The following is a 19,583-nucleotide window of genomic DNA, read 5'->3' as shown; positions in this document are numbered from 1 at the left end:
TACAATGTGGTACTTAATGTTGTGATTAAATTAATATTCGATAAAAAATATGATTCAAATTCATTTTATTCAGCGTACAACACCGACGTAGGCCAGACGCTACACATCCAGTTCAATTCAGTTGGACTTGTGAATCGAATCGATCGATTGGTTCAAAAGAATCGGTTCAACATGATTCGTTCGCGACTCGTGCATGGCTACAACAACAAACGGCTTCAACAAGTTTGTCCCTGTCTGCTTACCGTCGATAGGAGGTCACTGTCAGTGCGCAGTGAACTGATATTTTAACCTCAAAGTAAACACTCTGAGGCACAAACGCACTCAGGGACGACTGGAGATTACAAACAGAAGATCGTCAGTTGGTCCTGCTCGAGTTTAAACGCACAAAACGAGCGGGAAAGTTTGCGAGCTCGAGGTCGTTAGCCGTTAGCGTGTAGCACCGAGGCGAGCGGAGCAGCGATGGAGTCGTGGGTGCGATTCAGCGCTCAGAGTCAAGCCAAAGAGCGAGTTTTCAGGTAAAAATAAACGCTTGCTATTCAGCTTATCCTCAGTTCAGAGCTTTGACAGCCGGTGTTGTTAGCTAGGTAGTAATCCTGTTCGAATTTTCCCGTTCCACCTTAAACAGAGCAGCAGTTACATGTAAATACTGCACCATTTAAGGTGGAACGGTTAAACTGTAAAGCCGCCAGCATTGAGCTGCGTTGTCGGAGTGATGGAGCTTCATTCAATATCTTTGGGATGAGTTAGTGATCCAGAACTGATCACCCAACATCAGTACATGACCTCACTAATGCTCAATCAAATCCTCACGGCAATGTTTTAACATCTAGTGTAACGACTTTCCAGAAGACTAGAGGCTGTTACTGCAGCAAAGGAGTCCAACTCACTGTTAATACCCTTCATTACAGCAGAAAAGCTGAATCAGTGGGTGTTTACAAAGTTTTGGACAGAAGTATTTGATCATAAACTAACGATTGACCTCTTTAGTGGGTCAGTGGGGTTGGATAAACCTGTGCAGAGTAGGCTAGACCGGTTATATTACTAAAGATTAGAGATGGGCGATATGGCAAAATGTAATATCTCGATACTTAAGATAGTTTTTTACAATACACGATATGTCACAATGTTTATTTTTCCTGACGTCTGATAAGTTATAACAGATGAAATAAGCCCACATTTTAAAAATACTGTCAAAAACTATGAATTCATTTATTTGTGTTCAACATTTTACACACTGCTGCACTAAATCCATTAAAACAGGCCTAATTATGCCCTCTTTTTAGTCAAACGGTCAAAAAAATAAGTGTTTTTTAGTACTGACAATCAGTGGTGGACGAAGTACACAAACCATGTACTTGAGTTAAAGTAGAGAGACCCAAGGTAAAATATTACTCCAGTAAAAGCAGAAGTTCCTCCCTTTAGACCTTCACTTGAGTAAAAGTACAGAAGTATTTGCCTTCAAATGTACTTAAGCATCGAAAGTAAAAGTACTAAAAGATTAATTATGACTTTAATGTATTATTACTGTTTTTATAACAAGACTCGCTTCATTAACTCATTTTAGGTGAAAATACTCCAGTGTCACTCTTGGTAAACCAGTCTTTTAATAGAATGTTGTTAATTAGTGACGCTGTTCTATTAAAATGATCAAAAGCACAAAACACTGAAGGCAAACCGTTTCTATTAGGTTGAACTGAGTGGCTCTGAAATCACTTTCTACAAACAAGCAAAGTTTCCATTTAAGATTTATTTGAACTTAGTTACAAGCTTAAGTTTAATAAAAACTTTAAACTCAGATTCACAAATGAGTTTCCTTTACTAAACTGCATCTGTAGGTCTCTGTTCATAAACATAAACTAGCCAAAACAAATTTACTATAAAATGAAATATTGTTTGTATAAATTCAGAAAAATGACACGTCAGTCACAATGTGTACATATTTCTATATTGTGGTCTATTTACACAAAGTTAGGTTAGTTCATCATTTACGTTGACTAGACACTCCCAAAATTTTACACTGCTGCACTGATGTTGAACTGTATGCTTGCACTGGGTCGGTATGACCAACAGGTCAAAGCAAGCTCAAAACAAAGTGCGCTGTGCCCTGATTGGTGTTTTTGCTTCATGCTTCATTCATTTTGACATTACGTTCTTTATACACACATAAACCAAAAGGAACGACAGATCTCTCATAATGTAGTGGAGTAAAAATTGAGATATTTGACTTTGAAATGTAGTGGAGGGAAAGTAAAAAGTCACCCAAAATGGAAAAACTTCAGTAAAGTACAGAAACATGAAAAAACTACTTAAGTACAGTAACCAATTGCATTTACTTAGTTACTGTCCACCACTGCTGACAATATACACAGTATGCTCAGAGAAGCATATTGTGATGGAATTTGTCTTGATGGTGATAAATACTGTCATATTGGCCAGCTCTATCGGTCATGTGTGCTTCTGTGACTGTTCCTGTAGTGCACAGGTGAGTAAAGTGGCCTAAAGTCATCCTCAAGCAAAAGTGTCATGCCTGCTATGACACAACGATTGCTGTAAAAGTAACTGTAGCCTTACAAAACTACTTGAGTTAAAAAGGTTTCTTAATCTTCCAGCATTCACTCATCTTACACCATAGGAACTGAAGACTGTATCCCTCTGTTCTTCTCTTTTTGGGTCCTTTTGGTCTAAAATAAAATGCTACAGCTCCAAATTGAGAGGAGTATGTAACAGGAAAGGAGCTGACCCAATACAATAGAATAAAATAAAACATAATCCAAATACATTCAGAACTCACTGTGAAGTACTAAGTAGATATTTTCCCCTAACAAATATGCCTGAGTAGAAGTAAATCCATCCAACTTGTACTTAAGTATGTACTAATTACTACCCACATCTGCTGTTTTGGTAGAATATGTTGAAGTTTGCTTAAATGTTATAATGTCTGCATTTTCAGTAATGTTTGTGTTTGTGTTGTGCTGAACAGGGCGGCCCAGTACGCCTGCACACTGCTGGGCTACACGCTGCAGAAAGGAGGCGCTACTGCAGAACTACTGAAAACAATAAAGCAGCTCGAAACTCACCTGAGTCTCAGCAGAAAGTGTAAGTCTTTGCCTTATTGTGTTGTCTATCCTCAGATCTTCCATGCAATCCTTGCATCTGTTAATGTGTATTCATACTGTTCGTTTTTTGTGTCTGAGTTTTCAGTTTACGTCTACATTAGAGGTGCGAAAACTGTTTGTCTTGTTTGGGCCTCAGTGCAATGTTTGTAGTGGGCTGAGGGCAAAAAAGTCAAAACAATATTCAAATAAAGTTCAAGTCAACTTTAATATCCATGTTGGTCAACAGTGCAAAAACGTAAACGCATCCATGCAGCAGTGCTAAAAACAGTAGCCCCGAGCACAATGTATGCAACATGTAGCTACCACAAAATTACAAAAAACACCTTTGACCCCAAATATGTAGTCAAGCACCTGAGTTCCAAACCACGCCCCATTTGAGTGCTGAATCAGACTTTGTTCACACAGCAGGTAAAAGTGGCCCAAATCCGATCTTTTTCTTCATATGTGACTCAGATGTGTGTCTGTGTGTCAGTGTGAACAGATAAGACGATTGGAATTCATGCGACTTTTACGTCAATCCAGCTCCACATCCCTCATAATTTTGCGCTGCTGAGACCTCAAACATTTAGGCTGAGGGTTCTGTACCAAAAATTTAGAAGACACTTACTGTGGCTGCTCTGTGTTCGAGGAGATTTTGAAAGACATGGCTGAACGCGGCCGAAGGAGAGCGAAGCTGCAGCGCCAAAGAACAGTTAAAAGTCGTAAAGCAAAGTTCAAAGATACTGAGGACACAAAGAAGTGACCACGCCCTTTTTATGGCGAACTCAAGCACATTCTGTGTGATGAGTCGAGTTGTCAGCCTTTAGAACTTCAGAAAAGAAAGATCTAAAATCTACTTTCATTTTCACGAAGTTTCTGACGTTCACGATGTTTTCTTATTTGGGATTTGTTCTTAGGTAAGAACAGAATCTGCACACTCAAGAGCACAAAGGTGCGAACAATTCTGTAGTTTAAGAACACGTCATGAATCTGACGTAGACTTTTTCTTAGGATCTTTCTCAAGACACATTTAAGAAAAACCTGAGGAAGATATTGGTGAATGAGGCCCAAGTGCAATACTCAAAAAAATTAAAAAGTGTTTAAGAATTCTTAAGAAACTATTTGGAAAAAATAACAAATTTCGTAACTTTCTTCTAAAGAATGAAGTTAAGAAAAAAAAAAAAACACTTGTAAGGTTTTTTTTGACACTTTTGCACATCTGGCCCTATGAGTAGCTTTGGCCTGCTAAATTTATAGCAGTAAAATTTTTTGCAAAATCCCACCCTTCTCACCCAGTGAGCCAACAATCATATTTTTAAACTACAGGGTGATTCAATAAGATTCATCCGATTTCAAAATGATTTATTTTACTTGTGAATCATCACAGAACAATGCAGTGAACTGTAGATGGTTTAAACGAGCAAGTTTATATGAACCTCCCCCAGCTGTACAGACAACATCAACGCCATAGTCAAATTCATCCCATACTGGATTGAGCATGTCGGGTGTCGCTGCACTCACGGCTCTTTCAGTGCGATTTCGGAGATCATCCAGTGTTGTGGAACCAACGACGAACACTCTGAGCTGTTGGAGGTTCACTGGCAACGAAAATCACACTGCACAGTTATGAAGGATTCACTCTTATTGAAGTGGAGAACGCAGAACGCTTTCTGCTCAGGGGTCTCATCTCCTCTCAGACTGAAGGGAGCCATCTTCCACTGAAAGTCAGAAACTCTATGACCCCCTCTTTCAGTTGGATTGTGATTGGTTCCTAGGCACCACACGGTTGTAAAAAATATGGCGCTTTGAAATCGGATGAACCTTTTTGAATCACCCTGCGTATATATATCTTATTCAATTCTTATTTTCGCTTTAATATTGTATTTCTGAAGTATTTTAGTAACAAATTATAATGTCATGTTTTTTGGTCTTTTTGGCCCACATACACTGCATTTTTGCCCCTAGGACAAAATATTTGGGCATCCTTGGTTTAAATGCATTGGACCATGACTTTTTAAGTTAGTAGTGAGAGCCTGACCAAAGTTGATATATTTCCCAATTGGAGCATCATTGTTTATGAAAGAATTGATTTAGCTTTATTTAAGATGTGCCTGTTAAACATTTCGGTAACACTTCACTGTAGGGTAGAGTTCATAAGGCTACATGACACCCGCGTAAGCTTGTCATGACAACTAATATAGACCTACATAAATGTTTCTAAATGTTTATTCCAATAAGTCTGTCATAAAGGCTACTTTAGCTAACTTTGGTCAAAATTGGCTGTTGGAATAAACATTTATGTAGGCCTATGTCAGTTGTCATGACAAGCTTATGTAGGCATCTTGTAGCCTTATGAACCATATCCTACAGTAATGTGTTACCAACATTTCTAATAAGGACACTTGCTGGGATCCTATCAGCTGGCAACAGGTGTTATCAGTGCTATTATTGCTGAGGTTACCAGATACATTTGTCAGAAGATGATAAGCTTTGAACACAATTCCTGACCCTTTCTCTTATGAAAGCTCAACACGTTTCAGGTGTGATCAAAGCTTACGATTGTTTTTTTTTTAAGCCTTTTTGTCATGTCAGTTCTGTCTAGGTTCAGTTTTATGCTTTTTCTCTTTGAAATTGAGATCATCTCTGCACGTCTAAGGTTTGTTTTATCCTGGTGACAGTGGCTTGTACTTTAACCCTGTTCATTTTGTATCACTGATGTTCTTTGTGTATTTTCCCTCTGTAGTGATGCGGTTAGGGAACTCGGCAGAGGCTCTGGAAGCAGCTAAGCGTGCGATCCATTTATCCGACTGCGTGCTGAGGCTGTGCATCACTGTGGCCCATTTAAACAGAGCCATGTACTTTGCCTGTGATAATGTGCTGTGGGCTGGAAAAACAGGCCTGCTGCCTCAGCTCGACCAGAACAAATGGAGCCAGAGATCATTCAGGTGAATGTCGGTCTTCTCTACTGACTTTGGGTGATGCTAAATGTTCACAGACCCAAATCAGCTGCTGAAGGAGCGTAGGAACACTTAGGTCCAGTTTAAAGGCTTTTCTTATTGCTATACCATGTAGTGGACTTTGAGGACATTAACAGTAGTGCATCGAAAAACCAAGTGTACAGTTCACCATTGTTTCTCTGCATACTTTGTTAGCCCCCTTTTACCCTGTTCTTCAGTGGTCAGAACCCTCATGGACCCTCACAGAGCAGGTACTATTTGGGTGGTGGATCATTCTCAGCACTGCAGTAACACTGACGTGGTGGTGGTGTGTTAGTGTGTGCTGCGCTGGTCTGAGTGGATCAGACACAGCAGTGCTGCTGGAGTTTTTAAACACTGTGTCCACTCACTGTCCACTCTATTAGACACTCCTACCTTGTCGGTCCACCTTGTAGCTGTAAAGTCAGAGACGATAGCTCATCTGCTGCTGCACAGTTTGTGTTGGTCATCCTCTAGTCCTTCATCAGTGGTCACAGGACGCTGCCCACAGGACGCTGTTGACTGGATATTTTTGGTTGGTGGACTATTCTCAGTCCAGCAGTGACACTGAGGTGTTTAAAAAGTCCAGCAGCACTGCTGTGTCTGATCCACTCGTACCAGTGCAACACACACTAACACACCACCACCATGTCAGTGTTACTGCAGTGCTGAGAATGATCCACCACCCAAATAGTACCTGCAGTGCTGAGGGTCCATGGGGGTCCTGACCCCTGAAGAACAGGGTAAAATGGGGCTAACAAAGTATGCAGAGAATCTGTTAACTTGTAGATTTTCTTTCACACTGGTATCTCTCTTTCTTACTCGTTTCACCTGCAGATATTACCTGTTCGCGCTCATCCTAAACCTGACCCGGGATGCGTATGAGATCCGGCTGCTGATGGAGAGGGAATCTCGCAGTATTTCGGCTAAAGGCTCTCTAGCCAGCCCCTCTGCGCTCTCTCCCGGTCCAGAGAACGGAGAGTTTTCTCTCGGCCCATCCACCCCTCCACTCCCCGCCCTCCCTGTGCTGACAGCCCGACTCCAGCGGCAGCTGCGCCTCCTGGTTTCGGTGCTCCGGAGTAACCCTCCGTTACTGCTTGACCTGCTGAAGAACATGTGTGACGTTTTCATCCCACTGGACAAACTGGGGCTGTACTCCACTGGCCCCGGATTCGTAGGAGCCTGCGGCCTCGCTTCGTCCATCCTGTCCATCCTTACCATCCTTTATCCCTGGCTCAAACTCAAGCCCTGAGCAGCACGCACATCTCTAATGAAGCCCCACAGTTATCCCACAAGCCACTGGGTCTGAAAGTGGAGCTGCTATGGACTGAAATGGGGTTGATGGAGGAAAAGAAGCACAGTGGAGTTTGGCAAAAAAAATCCTGGACAGAGAAATCCCACAGGAAGTGAGGTGATGAGGTCACAAGTGGTGGACAGGGCAAAAGGGGTGTGTGTTGGTTTCTGACTGAGGTTTTGTGTCTGTAAGATCGCTCGCATATATGCATATTAAGGCTGCACAATATAGCACACTATCATATTTTTATTATATTGCCATACATTGCAATTGATATGCTTCAAAACACACAAGTGATCAGTTTGAGGTGACATGCCTGCATTATTTTGACAGAAAATTTATTTGTTTACCTAACTGGGTTCTTAAAAAAGACATGCAATTGTGATAACAATTAGGAGACACAATATTGTGGGGATGCACCGATTATGAATTTGTATGGCTGTTTTATATATATATATTTTTATTTGTAAACCCAAAGCTCGCGCTCTGTGAGCTAAATTAACTCAAAAACCACACTTAAAACAAATAACAAAATTATTTACTCTTTAATCAGCAAAACTTTTACCAATTTTAAATGGTAAATGAAAAGTAACAGAGTAAATTGGCTGATTACAGATTCCGTGCATTCCTAATATATCGTGCAGCCCTAATTAATGCATGTGTGGGTATATGTGCCTTTCATACACATATGCATTAATGTTTGTCTTTCTGTGTGTGTCTGAGACCGTGTTTACACCTCGTCGTTTTGTGCGCCTTAAGTAACAGTGGGTGGTACAGCCAAAAATGTGAATCATGGTATAATTAAAGTTTCTGACAGTTAATGCTAAAATAAACTTCTTGGGTATTTTAGGCTGTCTGTAAGTTAACAGTGGTTTACAGTTCTGGGATGTCCATTTTTACCTGCCAAAGTAAATCTGAAATATTTTTGTTGTGCAAAATAGTAGAAATAAAACTGGACAACATGGAGATAAGCGTATGTCAATATTGCTTTGTAACACTAGCCGCATAGGCCCAACAAAAATTGGTGCTAAATGTTTCTACAATGCTGAAGTGGCTTCTTACTCAGCAGCTTTTTTGTTCTAATTTTCTGTTCCACCTTTAATGGACCAGCAGTTGCATTCTAGCACCTGTACAGATGACAGAATGTAACTGCTGCACAATTTAAGATGAGACAGTGATTTCGAATAAGAAGCCAACTTCACCTTCCTCAAGTATTTCAAGTCATTTATCTCATACATGCGATCCATACACTCGCTCCCCCTGACCGCCAGACACTGCTGGAGGCGGTACGAGAGGCAGTTGTACTGGTGTCAATGTTGGGCTAAGGCCCAAAAAAACAGCCGTTCTTTTACATCTGCTGCCTTGAAAAATGCATGAATTCAGTTAAAGCAGATTAGACAGTGGGAAGTGATCAAGAGTCTGATGCATTTTCATTTGAAATGTGACTGAAACATCTCTGACTAAGACACTCAGCTAAACGGGATAACATTAGTGCTATTTCTAGGTTGCGTTATCTGCGTTTATTTGTATAACGGTCATGACAAAACTCATACCTGAGGAAGCATTTCAACCGCTGTACCGCCCACTACTAGTCTTGAGTATCAGGATTATATCTAGAGATTATCTACATAAAAGTGTGAGTGTAAACACACCCAAGATGCGTTTAAAACGGACTTAAACCTCTTTCAGGAGGTGGTCTGAGACATTTAGCCAGACATTATTTACGTAAGAGCATCTCTACAAGCCACATTCGACCAATTCAATACTGTGACTCCAAAACTGCATGAAATAAAATATCTGTTGGGATACATTTAAAAGAAAAGGATGTTTGTTTAGTAAAGACAGTCATTCCATATAGAACCATGAACACTCCGACCCATTTGCGTACATAAAAAGATCTTTGCATGGTAAAAAGCTTCTTCAGATTGGAGAATGTTGTATGTGGTTCTGTATAGCATCAAAAAAAAGTTGGTACCAGGTATAAATGCGTGTGATTAAAGTCTGATCAGGTCACAAACGACCAGGTGTGAACGAGCTCTGTGTGTTTGTTTGTGTGTTTTACATGCGTGTGTTCATGAATATGTGAGTAACGCTCCCTGAGATCTCTTTGTAGACAGCTTTGTCCTCTGTTGCGTTTTCTATCACAGTGTTTGAGGATATCGACAGTTTGTCCAGACTACACTTTCGCCTCTAAACCTCAAAAAGACTAAAACCTCTCAGATTTAATCAATTCTGTATCACAGTGGGACTCGGAGTGTAATTAAAGTCCTTCCATGTAATGATGGACCTCCAGTACACTTAAGGGATTTTAGCATGTGTGCAACACAAGCTTAATAGTACTAAAGCCACGCCATGTGCTATTGAAATTTAGGTTTAAGTGTAGGCTAAGCTGCTGCATTTTAATGTGAATGAACCTTTACTGTCACCTAAAAGGACAAAACGATATTCTATGACTGTTTTTCAATAATTTTGATAGCTAACAGTGGTAGGTTAATCAATGTTCAAGTTATTAACCATAATTGGGAGTTTGCTGCCTCAGTAAATTTCTAAATTACTCAAAATATCTGGTTAATTTAACAGTGAAAGATGTGAACAAAGTCATTCAGAGTGGTTTGGTGTGAAATGCTCTGTTGTAGACAAACTCATTAAGTCAGAATTGTTCACAGTGGTGGTGATAGGAACCAGACGTCCACCTCTAAAAGCTCCCTCACAGAAAGTTACTACATGAAATGGTTATCGGTATGCTGCCTGAGACATTGTTTTATGATTTTCATGCATGGTGTTCTAATATGAAATAGTTCCCAAAGAAAACAATTTCAGTCAATTTTTTCCAGATTTATGACTGTTTCACCATCATCATTAAATATAAACTCAGAAGACTCGTGTAGGTTCACTGGTGGTTTTGGATAGTAAGTAAAATGTCTATATTTGTGTGACCCCTGGTTTCTATCACCACCAGTGTAAAGACATCAGAGTCTCTATAATCAACCATTTCACACTAAACCACTCTGAATGACTCTGTTTACATCTCAAATGCTGAGTTATGTAGAAATTACTCTGTAATAAAAAAAAACATTCATTTTAAAATGGTTATTGCAGAGTTCAGATGTATTTAATTGTCTTTTATTGTAATTAATGTTTTTTGTACAAAACATACGGTTAAATTGACAGATCTAATGTTATTTTGCTTTCTGTTTAGGTTGTAAATGTTTAGGTGATGGACCATCAGTCTGCTTTTAGTTCAGCTACATCTAACTGAACACAGGAACGGAAAATTTGCAAGCTATCATATTTTGAATATTTGAATTTGTGCATTTATTTGATTGCGTAAAAGCAAAGAATGTGTTATTTTCCAATAGTTGTCTGTTGAACTAAAATGTCTGCTGATGTTTGGTCTTTTTTTCAGGTGGGCGGATTATCTTTATTCTGTAAAATATAAACACATCAGTGAAGCTGTACAAAGATTCTGCTTTTGTAAAACAGTAAATCTTTATCATCTAACCTTTATTTTGTGAGCTCGTCTCAGAACTGAAAGGCTGAGCTACCCACACTGGGCACTTTATCAGAAACCCCTCCTTGTAACTCTGTACAGCAAGAAACTGTAGCTCATCTGTTGATGCACAGTTTCTGACCACAGAGCTGCTCTTGTTTGGATATTTTTGGGTGGTGGACCAAACTCAACCTAGCGCTGACCCTGACGTGTATAACAACCCCAGCAACAAGTGATTGTTTATTTCATTTCCATTCAAAACGACCATTAAATACAAGTTATTTTTTTCAGAAGATATTTCTGAGGGGATTAGATTTAAGATAATGCACCTGCTGAAAAAGTTATTAAATGGGACTCCTAACAACCACCTGGAAGACCTGGTAGACACCAAAAACTGCCCCCATCAGATAAACAGCACTTAAAGCTTTCATCTTTGAGAGAGAGGAGAAAATCAAGCTGCTTCACATCTGAAAACATCCACAGGTGTTTCTGTCCATCCTTCCACTGTGAGAAGACGACTCAGCGCTGTGGGTCTGAAAGGATGTGTAGCTGTTCAAGAAGAACCTCACTGAGAAAAGGAGACGGACACATCAAACAAAGAAGCTGAACAATGGACTGACCACCCCAGAGTCCAGACCTCAACACCACTGAATGTGTTTGGGTTACTTTAGAAAATGATCAACCAGCTTCTGAGGCGGAACTTTGAAGGTGTGTCTGCAGATTTCTTTCTTTAAGTTATACTTAATGGCTGTTTTGAGTGGAAATGAACTAAATGAATGGTGGTCTCTGACTTTTGCACAGTACTGTAGTTGATTAACAGCAGTCCTGTGGTCAGAAAGTGTCTAGTAATGAATGGGGTAGAGGAAGACTTACAAACTGTGCAACACTGGATGGGGTACCCTGTTAAAAAAGATGGTTCTCCAATGTTGCTTTAGTAAAGAAAACGGTTCTATATAGAACCATGAACACACAAGGAAACCATTGCATGATTAAAGCGTTCTTTGCATTGTGACGTGGTTCTACCGATTGATAGAGAATGTGTTGTATATGGTTCTATACACTAAAGACATAGCACTAAAAAGGGTTCGGCTATTGTTACCATACAAGCTTTGAAACAATAGGAGAACCCTTTTCAAAAAGGTTCTATATAGAACCATATACAGCACATTCTCTGAAGTCTGAAGAATCATTTCTCCATGCAGTGAGCCCTTTAATCTCGCAGTGGGCTCTTTGAGTGTTGATGGTTCAATATAGAACCGTTTTTTTTACTAAAGAACCCTTGAAGAACCATTTTTTTTTTAATAAACATTAAACTTGATCCTTACATTGTACTTAAACCTTATAATAGAGTGGCCAGTGAGTGGACTCAGAACTGTAGAGAGTACCTTTTCTTCCTGAATGTCTGTGCTATGCATTGCCACTGTTACCATAACGGTGAGTTGTTGGAGCTGTGAAGCTAATTTTTAAAATAAACAATGCCTTGACTTTTATTGACCTGTTTTTTTCCGGTCTGCAGCCCTGCGTGCGTTAGGGTTTGTTCTGATCCTCACGCCAGCGGAACATGTGAGTTAAAATCCAAGTCATACGAGGAGAAAATCTCACTGTTTATGCGACTCAGGGTGGATTCAAAACCTCACAAACTTAAAGCAAGAAAAGCAGATAATTTAGCTCTTCGTTTATCCCACCCTGCGTTCCACAAGATGTTGAAAACATTCCTTTGAGATTCTGGTCCGTGTTGACTTGATTGCATCCCAGTGCAGTTCAGGTGCACTTTCATGCTGCGAGTCTGCGAGTCCCTGTTCTCCCACATTCCAAAGGTGTTCTATTGGATTCAGATCCAGTCACTGGGAAGGCCGCTGAAGAACACCGAGCTTGTGGTCAGGTCCATAAAACCAGTTTGAGACGACGTTTGCTTTGTGGCATCGTATATCATCAAGTAGTCAGAAGAAAATTGTGGCCATAGAGGGATGAACATGGTCAGCAACCGTACTCAAATAGGCTGTGGTGTTCAAGCGATGATTGATTGGTATTAACAGCCCAAAGTGTGCACGAAAACATCCCCCACATTATTACACCACCTCCACCAGTCTGGACTGCTGACACAAGGCAGGTTGGGTCCATGGATTCATGCTATTGGCGCCAAATTCTGACCCTGCCATCTGTGAGCCTCATCAGAAATCCAGATTCATCAGAGCAGGATACGTTTTTCACAGTCTCCAACTGTCTGGTTTTGGTGAGCCTGTGTCCACTGCAGCCTCAGCTTCTGTTCTTGGCTGACGGAAAAGGAACCCAATGTGGTCTTCTGCTGTTGTAGCCCATCCACCTCAAGGTTCAACATGTTGGGCACTCTGAGATGCTCCGGTCAAATTACATGTTGTTGATTGTCTGAGTGTAAATAAGTAAACATAGCCTCTTCAGAGAACACACATCTGCACAATTTAGTGCACAATGATTGTGTATATGCTGAATCCGAAATATTGAAAAATAAATAAATAATAAAATGTGGCAAACGTTATGGCACATTTTATATTTGGTGTTTGTTTTTCCCAATGTGTTAAATTTAGCTAATAAATAGAGATTGTGCACTAAAATGCGCAAAAAAAACATGTTGAGGTGTGTTCTCTGTAGATGTATTAATGTATTAACACTTAGAAAATCAAGAGATCATATAATTTGACAAGGGTTGTTTAAGCTTTTGTATATGACGGTATAGTTTGTCTTTTACATTTATACAAGTATAAAGCCAAAAGGTGTTATGTATGCATTTGAAGCGAATAAATGGAAGAATACTAAATAACAATAACCAAAGCGTCAGAATATCTGTTTCCTCTCACTGAAAGTTTATTTTGCAGAAAAAAAAACAAAAGTAAGTATATTCTAGAGAGTGAATAAACATGTGCTTCTGCACAGCACACGCTCTTTGTTTATTATTTTTAGTTATATTGAAAGAAATCGGTTTTTGGCAGTACTTGGTTTAAATTGCACTGGTGGAAATTCTTCTTCTAATGACTGGCTGTATCCACCAGGGGGCGACCAAACACAATTCTTGGGGAAAAAAAAAACAATGGAGAGAACAGACTGCAGGGCTGCAGATAAGTCACTGTAGTGAAGTGTAGATGTAGAGCAGGATTTATCAAGATGTACAGCACTGAATGAGGTCATTTCTGCTACTCTGTGTTCTTTTGTGTCTATAGATATTCATACCCCGATACCGCGTTGTCTGTTGTTCTCTATCTGAGGCGATACGTCTGCACGTCCGCCATATTGGAGCGGTCAAGATCCGCTTGTGAACAGATTGACTTGTATGGAGAGATGAAGAGTCTCAGGATTAAATCAGCCACAGCTTCCTTATTACTCAACCGATTTTCACCAAATCTGTTTTGTTATAATCCTCAGACATACATTAATCTAGGCTGCATGGATCTGCTCTCGGCAGCTTTTATTTTTTTAATAACTGATCGTGATAATTAGCCGTCCGGACCAGCAGAAAAGTATTCAGTCTTCACCTGACGTCAAAAACCGAGTTTAGCGCGAGTACAAACACAGTGAGACACATCAGCAAATCCATCAGTGTGTGAATCACTTCTAATCTTAATACACATATAAATAAACTAAAACCACCACAAAACACGGTAAAGAGGATGAAGCTGAAGTTGGCTTCCTATTCGCCAGCTTCTTGTTCGAATTTCCCCGTTACACCTTAAATGGTGCAGCAGTTACATTCTGCCCGAAGCTGCAGCATTTAAGGTGGAACGGGAAAATGCGAACAAGAGGCTGGCAATTAAGAAGCTAACTTCAGGTTCGTGTAAGAAGATGCTAACGTTCATCTATTATGAATATCTACACGGATTAATGAACTTACATAGCTACAAAGCATTAACCAGCATTGTAAATAAATAAGTACTACATCAGGTTAAGATCCCCTGAATAGACTATTAAATTAAACACATCAACAGCCCAGACAGTGAGCATATCGGTCCTCTGGCTTGGTATGGTTTGCAGCCTGCTGACTGCTGGTCCACCCTCGGACCACCCAGATTACTGTCCTGCATACAAGGACTAACTAGTTTTTAATCTCCCCAAACAGATTTTAAATGCACAGAGATTTTTTAAAATAAACTTACAAATATTACTAACAACTGAGAGAAAACTGACACTGTGGTCGATTAAAATTATTCACTAAACAAATTTACAAAGTATAACCAAACAAAGGAAGGAAGGGAAAATCAGTAATTTGGACTGTGAATGGAAAATGAGCAATAATAAGTGGAATTTTAAGTAATACTCTGCTTAATAAATGAATGAATGAACCTTTTTAGCCAACTGTGTCTGAACACATCAGAATTAGACCTCCACATTTAACCCATCCGTGCAGTGAAACACCACATACACACTAGTGAACACATATACACACACACACTAGGGGGCAGTGAGCACACTTGTCCGGAGCAGTGGGCAGCCCTATCCACGGCACCTGGGGAGCAGTTGGGGGTTAGGTGCCTTGCTCAAGGGCACTTCAGTCACGTACTGTCAGCTCAGGGGATCAAACCAGCTACCTTCCGGTCACAAGGCTGGTTCCCTAACATCCAGCCCATGACCACCGGTGGGCTGCCTGGAAAACACTGAGCAAAACGCCAGTGGACCACCGGCCTTGCCATCAGCGGGCCGACAGTGGACCACTATCTTTTTGCTATCAGGGAGGTTCTCTGTGCATCAACAACCACACGGCCATATCTACACATAAACACACACACACACATATATATATATATATATATATATATATATAAACCCTGACTAAACTCAGACTAAACCCATACTAAGCCAAGATGAAATTCAGACTTAACCCAGACACAACCCATACTAAATCCTTAGTAAATCCTGACTAAACTTAGACTAAACCCATACTAAACTCAGACTAAACCCTATATAAACCCTGACTAAACAGACTAAATCCCTACTAAACCCAGACTAAACACTGACTGAAGCCAAACTAAACCCTAACAAACCTTACAATAAACTCTGACTAAGCCCAGACCCTGACTAAACTCAGACTAAACCCAAACTAAATAAGACCCTGACTAAACCCCACCTAATCCCAGACTAAACTGTCTACATAGAAATTACATTTAAATCAAACTTTGATTAAAAAAACCAAGAACAATTCTATGATATGTGTCTTTTGAGAATGGTTAGCATAGACTACTGCTTAACCCATTACAAATCTCGGGGTAGAAAGGCCTTTGTAGCTGATATCCGAGCTGATGATGCTCTCTCAGGCCTGTAATGCAGGAGTGTTCAGTTCCATACAGAGCGCTCTGTTTCAGCAGAGTCTCAGTGTGCTGTTTTGGGCCCTGCGGGTCAGTCAGACAGTTGTTAAAAGCCTCGCTGATTCAGCCTGCCTTGGGTGGCTGTGATGGTCTGGTTATCTTCATCATCCACCGAGTGAGTCAGACGTGTTAACAGAGTGTCCATGTGTAAATATGTAGGAGTCTTCATCATCACCTGAGGATAAGCTCCCTCCACCCCTCTCCACCCGAACACATCGGGCTCCGTTAATTACTCCCAGAGGAGTGACCGACTGCCTTCTGCTCTTTATGACTCCCACTGTTTCTCTCTCTCTCTCCCTCTTTTTCTCTCTCCTGCTCAAAGCACATTCATCCCTCCCTCACGTGGATGGAGGATACTGGGTAAAGGGCGGCTGCACCACAGCGCCGTTTATTATCAACGTGAGAGTCGAATGGATCTATTTAACCGGAATTTATTTCCATCATTAACTCCCACACACACACACTCTCTCTCTCTCTCTCTCTCTCTCTCTCTCTCTCTCTCTCTCTCTCTCCTCCCTTTCTGTCTGTCTCTTTCTCTCTCATTCTCTTATGGTCTCACCCTCTTTACATTTTCTTTCCCTACATCTTTCTTTCCCTACATCTATCTTTCTTTCTTTCTTTCTTTCTTTCTTTCTTTCTTTCTTTCTTTCTTTCTCTCCATCTCATGCTCTCTCTCTCTCTCTCTCTCTCTCTCTCTCTCTCTCTTTCTCTCATTAATTAGATGAGAATGAGGGTGGAACGCCTCGTTTCTCATTTGTGCTCTACAGAATATTCATGATAATTCATTTAAATTGTTCTTAGAAATGACACAAACAACTGTCTGCCCATGTGAAGTACTAAACCCAGACTAAATTCCTACTAAACTCAGACTAAACCCTGACTAAGCTCAGACTAAACTCAGACTAAACCCCTACTAAACCCTGACTAAACTTAGACTAACGCTGACTAAACTTAGACTAACCCCAGAGTAAACTCCAAACTAACCTGTACTGAACCCAGACTAAACTCAGGTTAAACCCTGACTAAACTCAGACTAAACCCCATATAAACCCTGACTAAACCCAGACCAAATACGGACTAAACCCAAACTAAACCCAGACTAAACCCCTACAAAATCCAGACTCAACACTGAATAAACCCAGACTAAACTCCAACTTAACCCCGACTAAACTTAGACTAAACCCTGACTAAATCCAAAGTAAACTCACTAAAACAAGACCCTGACTAAATCCAGACTAAACACTGTCTAAACTCCACTTAATCCTAGACTAAACCCAGACGAAACCCAGACTAAACCCTGTGTGTGTTCTGTGGCTGGAGTTGATGAAACAATGCCAAATTCCTGGACGCTGTGGGGCAATTGCTCTATCATTAGCTTAGCAGCCGTTTAGTCTCAGTTTAACATTGGTATGGATAAACTAGTAACTTGAAGGGTTTAACACACAGCTGAGAGTTAAACTTGATTGCTCTTTCAAAACAAGTACGAGTCTAACTGATCCACCGCTAAACCTACGCTAAACTGGATGTCAAATTACATTATGATAAGCCCAACTAACACAAAAACACTGCATAATAAGGATATATTTTGCTATATGCTGGGGTTTTTTTACACCTCAGTGTCACTGCTGGACTGAGAACAGTCCACCAATCAAAAAATTTCCAGCCAACAGCATCCTGTGGGCAGCGTCCTGTGACCACTGATGAAGGACTAGAGGATGACCAACCCGAACTGTGCAGCAGCAGATGAGCTATCGTCTCTGACTTTACATCTACAAAGTGGACCAACAAGGCAGGAGTGTCTGAGAGAGTGGACAGTGAGTGGACACAGTGTTTAAACACTCCAGCAGCACTGCTGTGTCTGATCCGCTCACACCAGCGCAACACACACTAACACACCACCACCACCACGTCGGCGTTACTGCAGTGCTGAGAATGATCCACCACCCAAATTATACCTGCTCTATGGGGGTCCTGACCTGAAGAACAGGGTGACAAAGTATTCAGAGAAACAGATGGACTACAGTCTGTAACTGTAGAACTACAAAGTGCTCCTATGGTCAGTGGAGCCAATAAAATGGACAATGAGTATATAAGCAAGGAGATGGTTTCAAAACAACGATCAAAACATAAATATAATCATTTATTGTGAAGGTAGTGTTTGGAGTCTTGCCCAAGGACTCTTATTGGTATAGTGTAGGGTGCTTGCCCAGGCGGGGGATTGAACCCCGATCTACAGTGGGGGTCTACAGCGTAGAAGGCAGAAGTGTTACCCACTACACTATACCAACCACCAACACTGTTTTTGCTCATGAAGAACTCCACAGTTTGGAATGAGCCCTGTGTCCCACACTCACGCTGAGCTTCACAGACTTTAATGATAGACAAACTTTAATAATACTAAAACTGACCCCAGACTGAAGGCACTGCATTCTGCTTAGCTTTGCAGATCGTTTTGAATTGTTCAGCCTGGCTAGTGTTTCTTTCATTCTTGTGTCTGGGTGATGGGGGTGGATGTTTGCTTAGATTAAATGCATATCTGCTACAGTTTCCCTTCTGACTCAGTTGTGGGAATAGCCAAAACATTAACGTCGTCCTGAATGAAAGTGTCTCAGTCTGTGTTTCCGGTTTCTCCATGGTGACAGAGATAAGCGAGACCGAGAGAGAACGGCAGTGTTTGTCCTTCACCCGCAGTTTACTGGGACTCTACCCTCATGGACTGTACATGCACCTGGCCCAGATATGTGCAGAAGGAGTGGCACACAAACAAGGCAGAGGATGAATGTACCCTCAAATGTACAACAATGATCTTAAGGTGCCATTGTGTAGCTTAAAGATACATTACATTCACCATCCTGGGGCAGAGTGTGTGTAGTCAATGCAACCTAAAGCTACACTGTGTAAGTTTTCCCTCTGGTGGAAGTGTAGTTACATGGAAAGTATGGAAGAACATTTTGTACCATGGGTTGTGCTTTTGACCCCTGCCCCGAGCGAATGAATCTGATGATTGAAAGAGAATTGAAAGAGAACTCAGTAAAAATTTTGTAAAGGACACGTCTTCCGAGTGAACTGTCTACTACTGTCGTCATGTCTTCATTAGTATAATGCTGATTTTTCATTTGAGACCTGAACATCGAGCCATACCTTCTTTTTGAGCCTGTGCCTGTGACGTTAATACATAAAGACATACAGCATGGTCTGAAAAACTCCACGCTCAACACCTCTGGCTCTTAAGTGATAATTTCAGGCTTTATAGGGCGACTTGCAGCAGCGCATGCTCACCATATTTTAGCTTGTTTATCATCATCATCATCATCTTTAACTGCTTAGTCCAGATAGGGTCGCGGTAGCAGTCGGGAGAGCAGAGAATCCCAGACCACCCTGTCCCCCGCAGCTTCCTCC

General features: G+C 40.8%; 1 protein-coding gene across 1 annotated transcript; it reads left to right on the top strand.

Moving 5' to 3' along the window:
- Positions 1-215: 215 nt before the first annotated feature.
- pex11b (peroxisomal biogenesis factor 11 beta) lies at positions 216-10,871 on the top strand. Its single transcript, XM_036565992.1, has 4 exons — positions 216-515; positions 2,981-3,096; positions 5,839-6,040; positions 6,908-10,871. Exons 1-4 carry the CDS (start codon positions 460-462, stop codon positions 7,320-7,322), a joined length of 789 nt encoding a protein of 262 aa, XP_036421885.1. The 5' UTR covers positions 216-459; the 3' UTR covers positions 7,323-10,871.
- The last annotated feature ends 8,712 nt before the right edge of the window (positions 10,872-19,583 follow it).

The sequence above is a fragment of the Colossoma macropomum genome, unplaced genomic scaffold (genome assembly GCF_904425465.1).
Source record: "Colossoma macropomum unplaced genomic scaffold, Colossoma_macropomum, whole genome shotgun sequence".
Classification (NCBI taxonomy): Eukaryota; Metazoa; Chordata; class Actinopteri; order Characiformes; family Serrasalmidae; genus Colossoma; species Colossoma macropomum.
This window is presented reverse-complemented; position numbering and strand designations above follow the sequence as displayed.

Coding starts and splice junctions, on each gene's coding strand:
- pex11b (XM_036565992.1), top strand. CDS start 460: ATGGAGTCGTGGGTGCGATTCAGCGCTCAGAGTCAAGCCAAAGAGCGA. Junction 516..2,980: donor GCCAAAGAGCGAGTTTTCAG/GTAAAAATAAAC, acceptor TGTGCTGAACAG/GGCGGCCCAGTACGCCTGCA. Junction 3,097..5,838: donor CCTGAGTCTCAGCAGAAAGT/GTAAGTCTTTGC, acceptor TTCCCTCTGTAG/TGATGCGGTTAGGGAACTCG.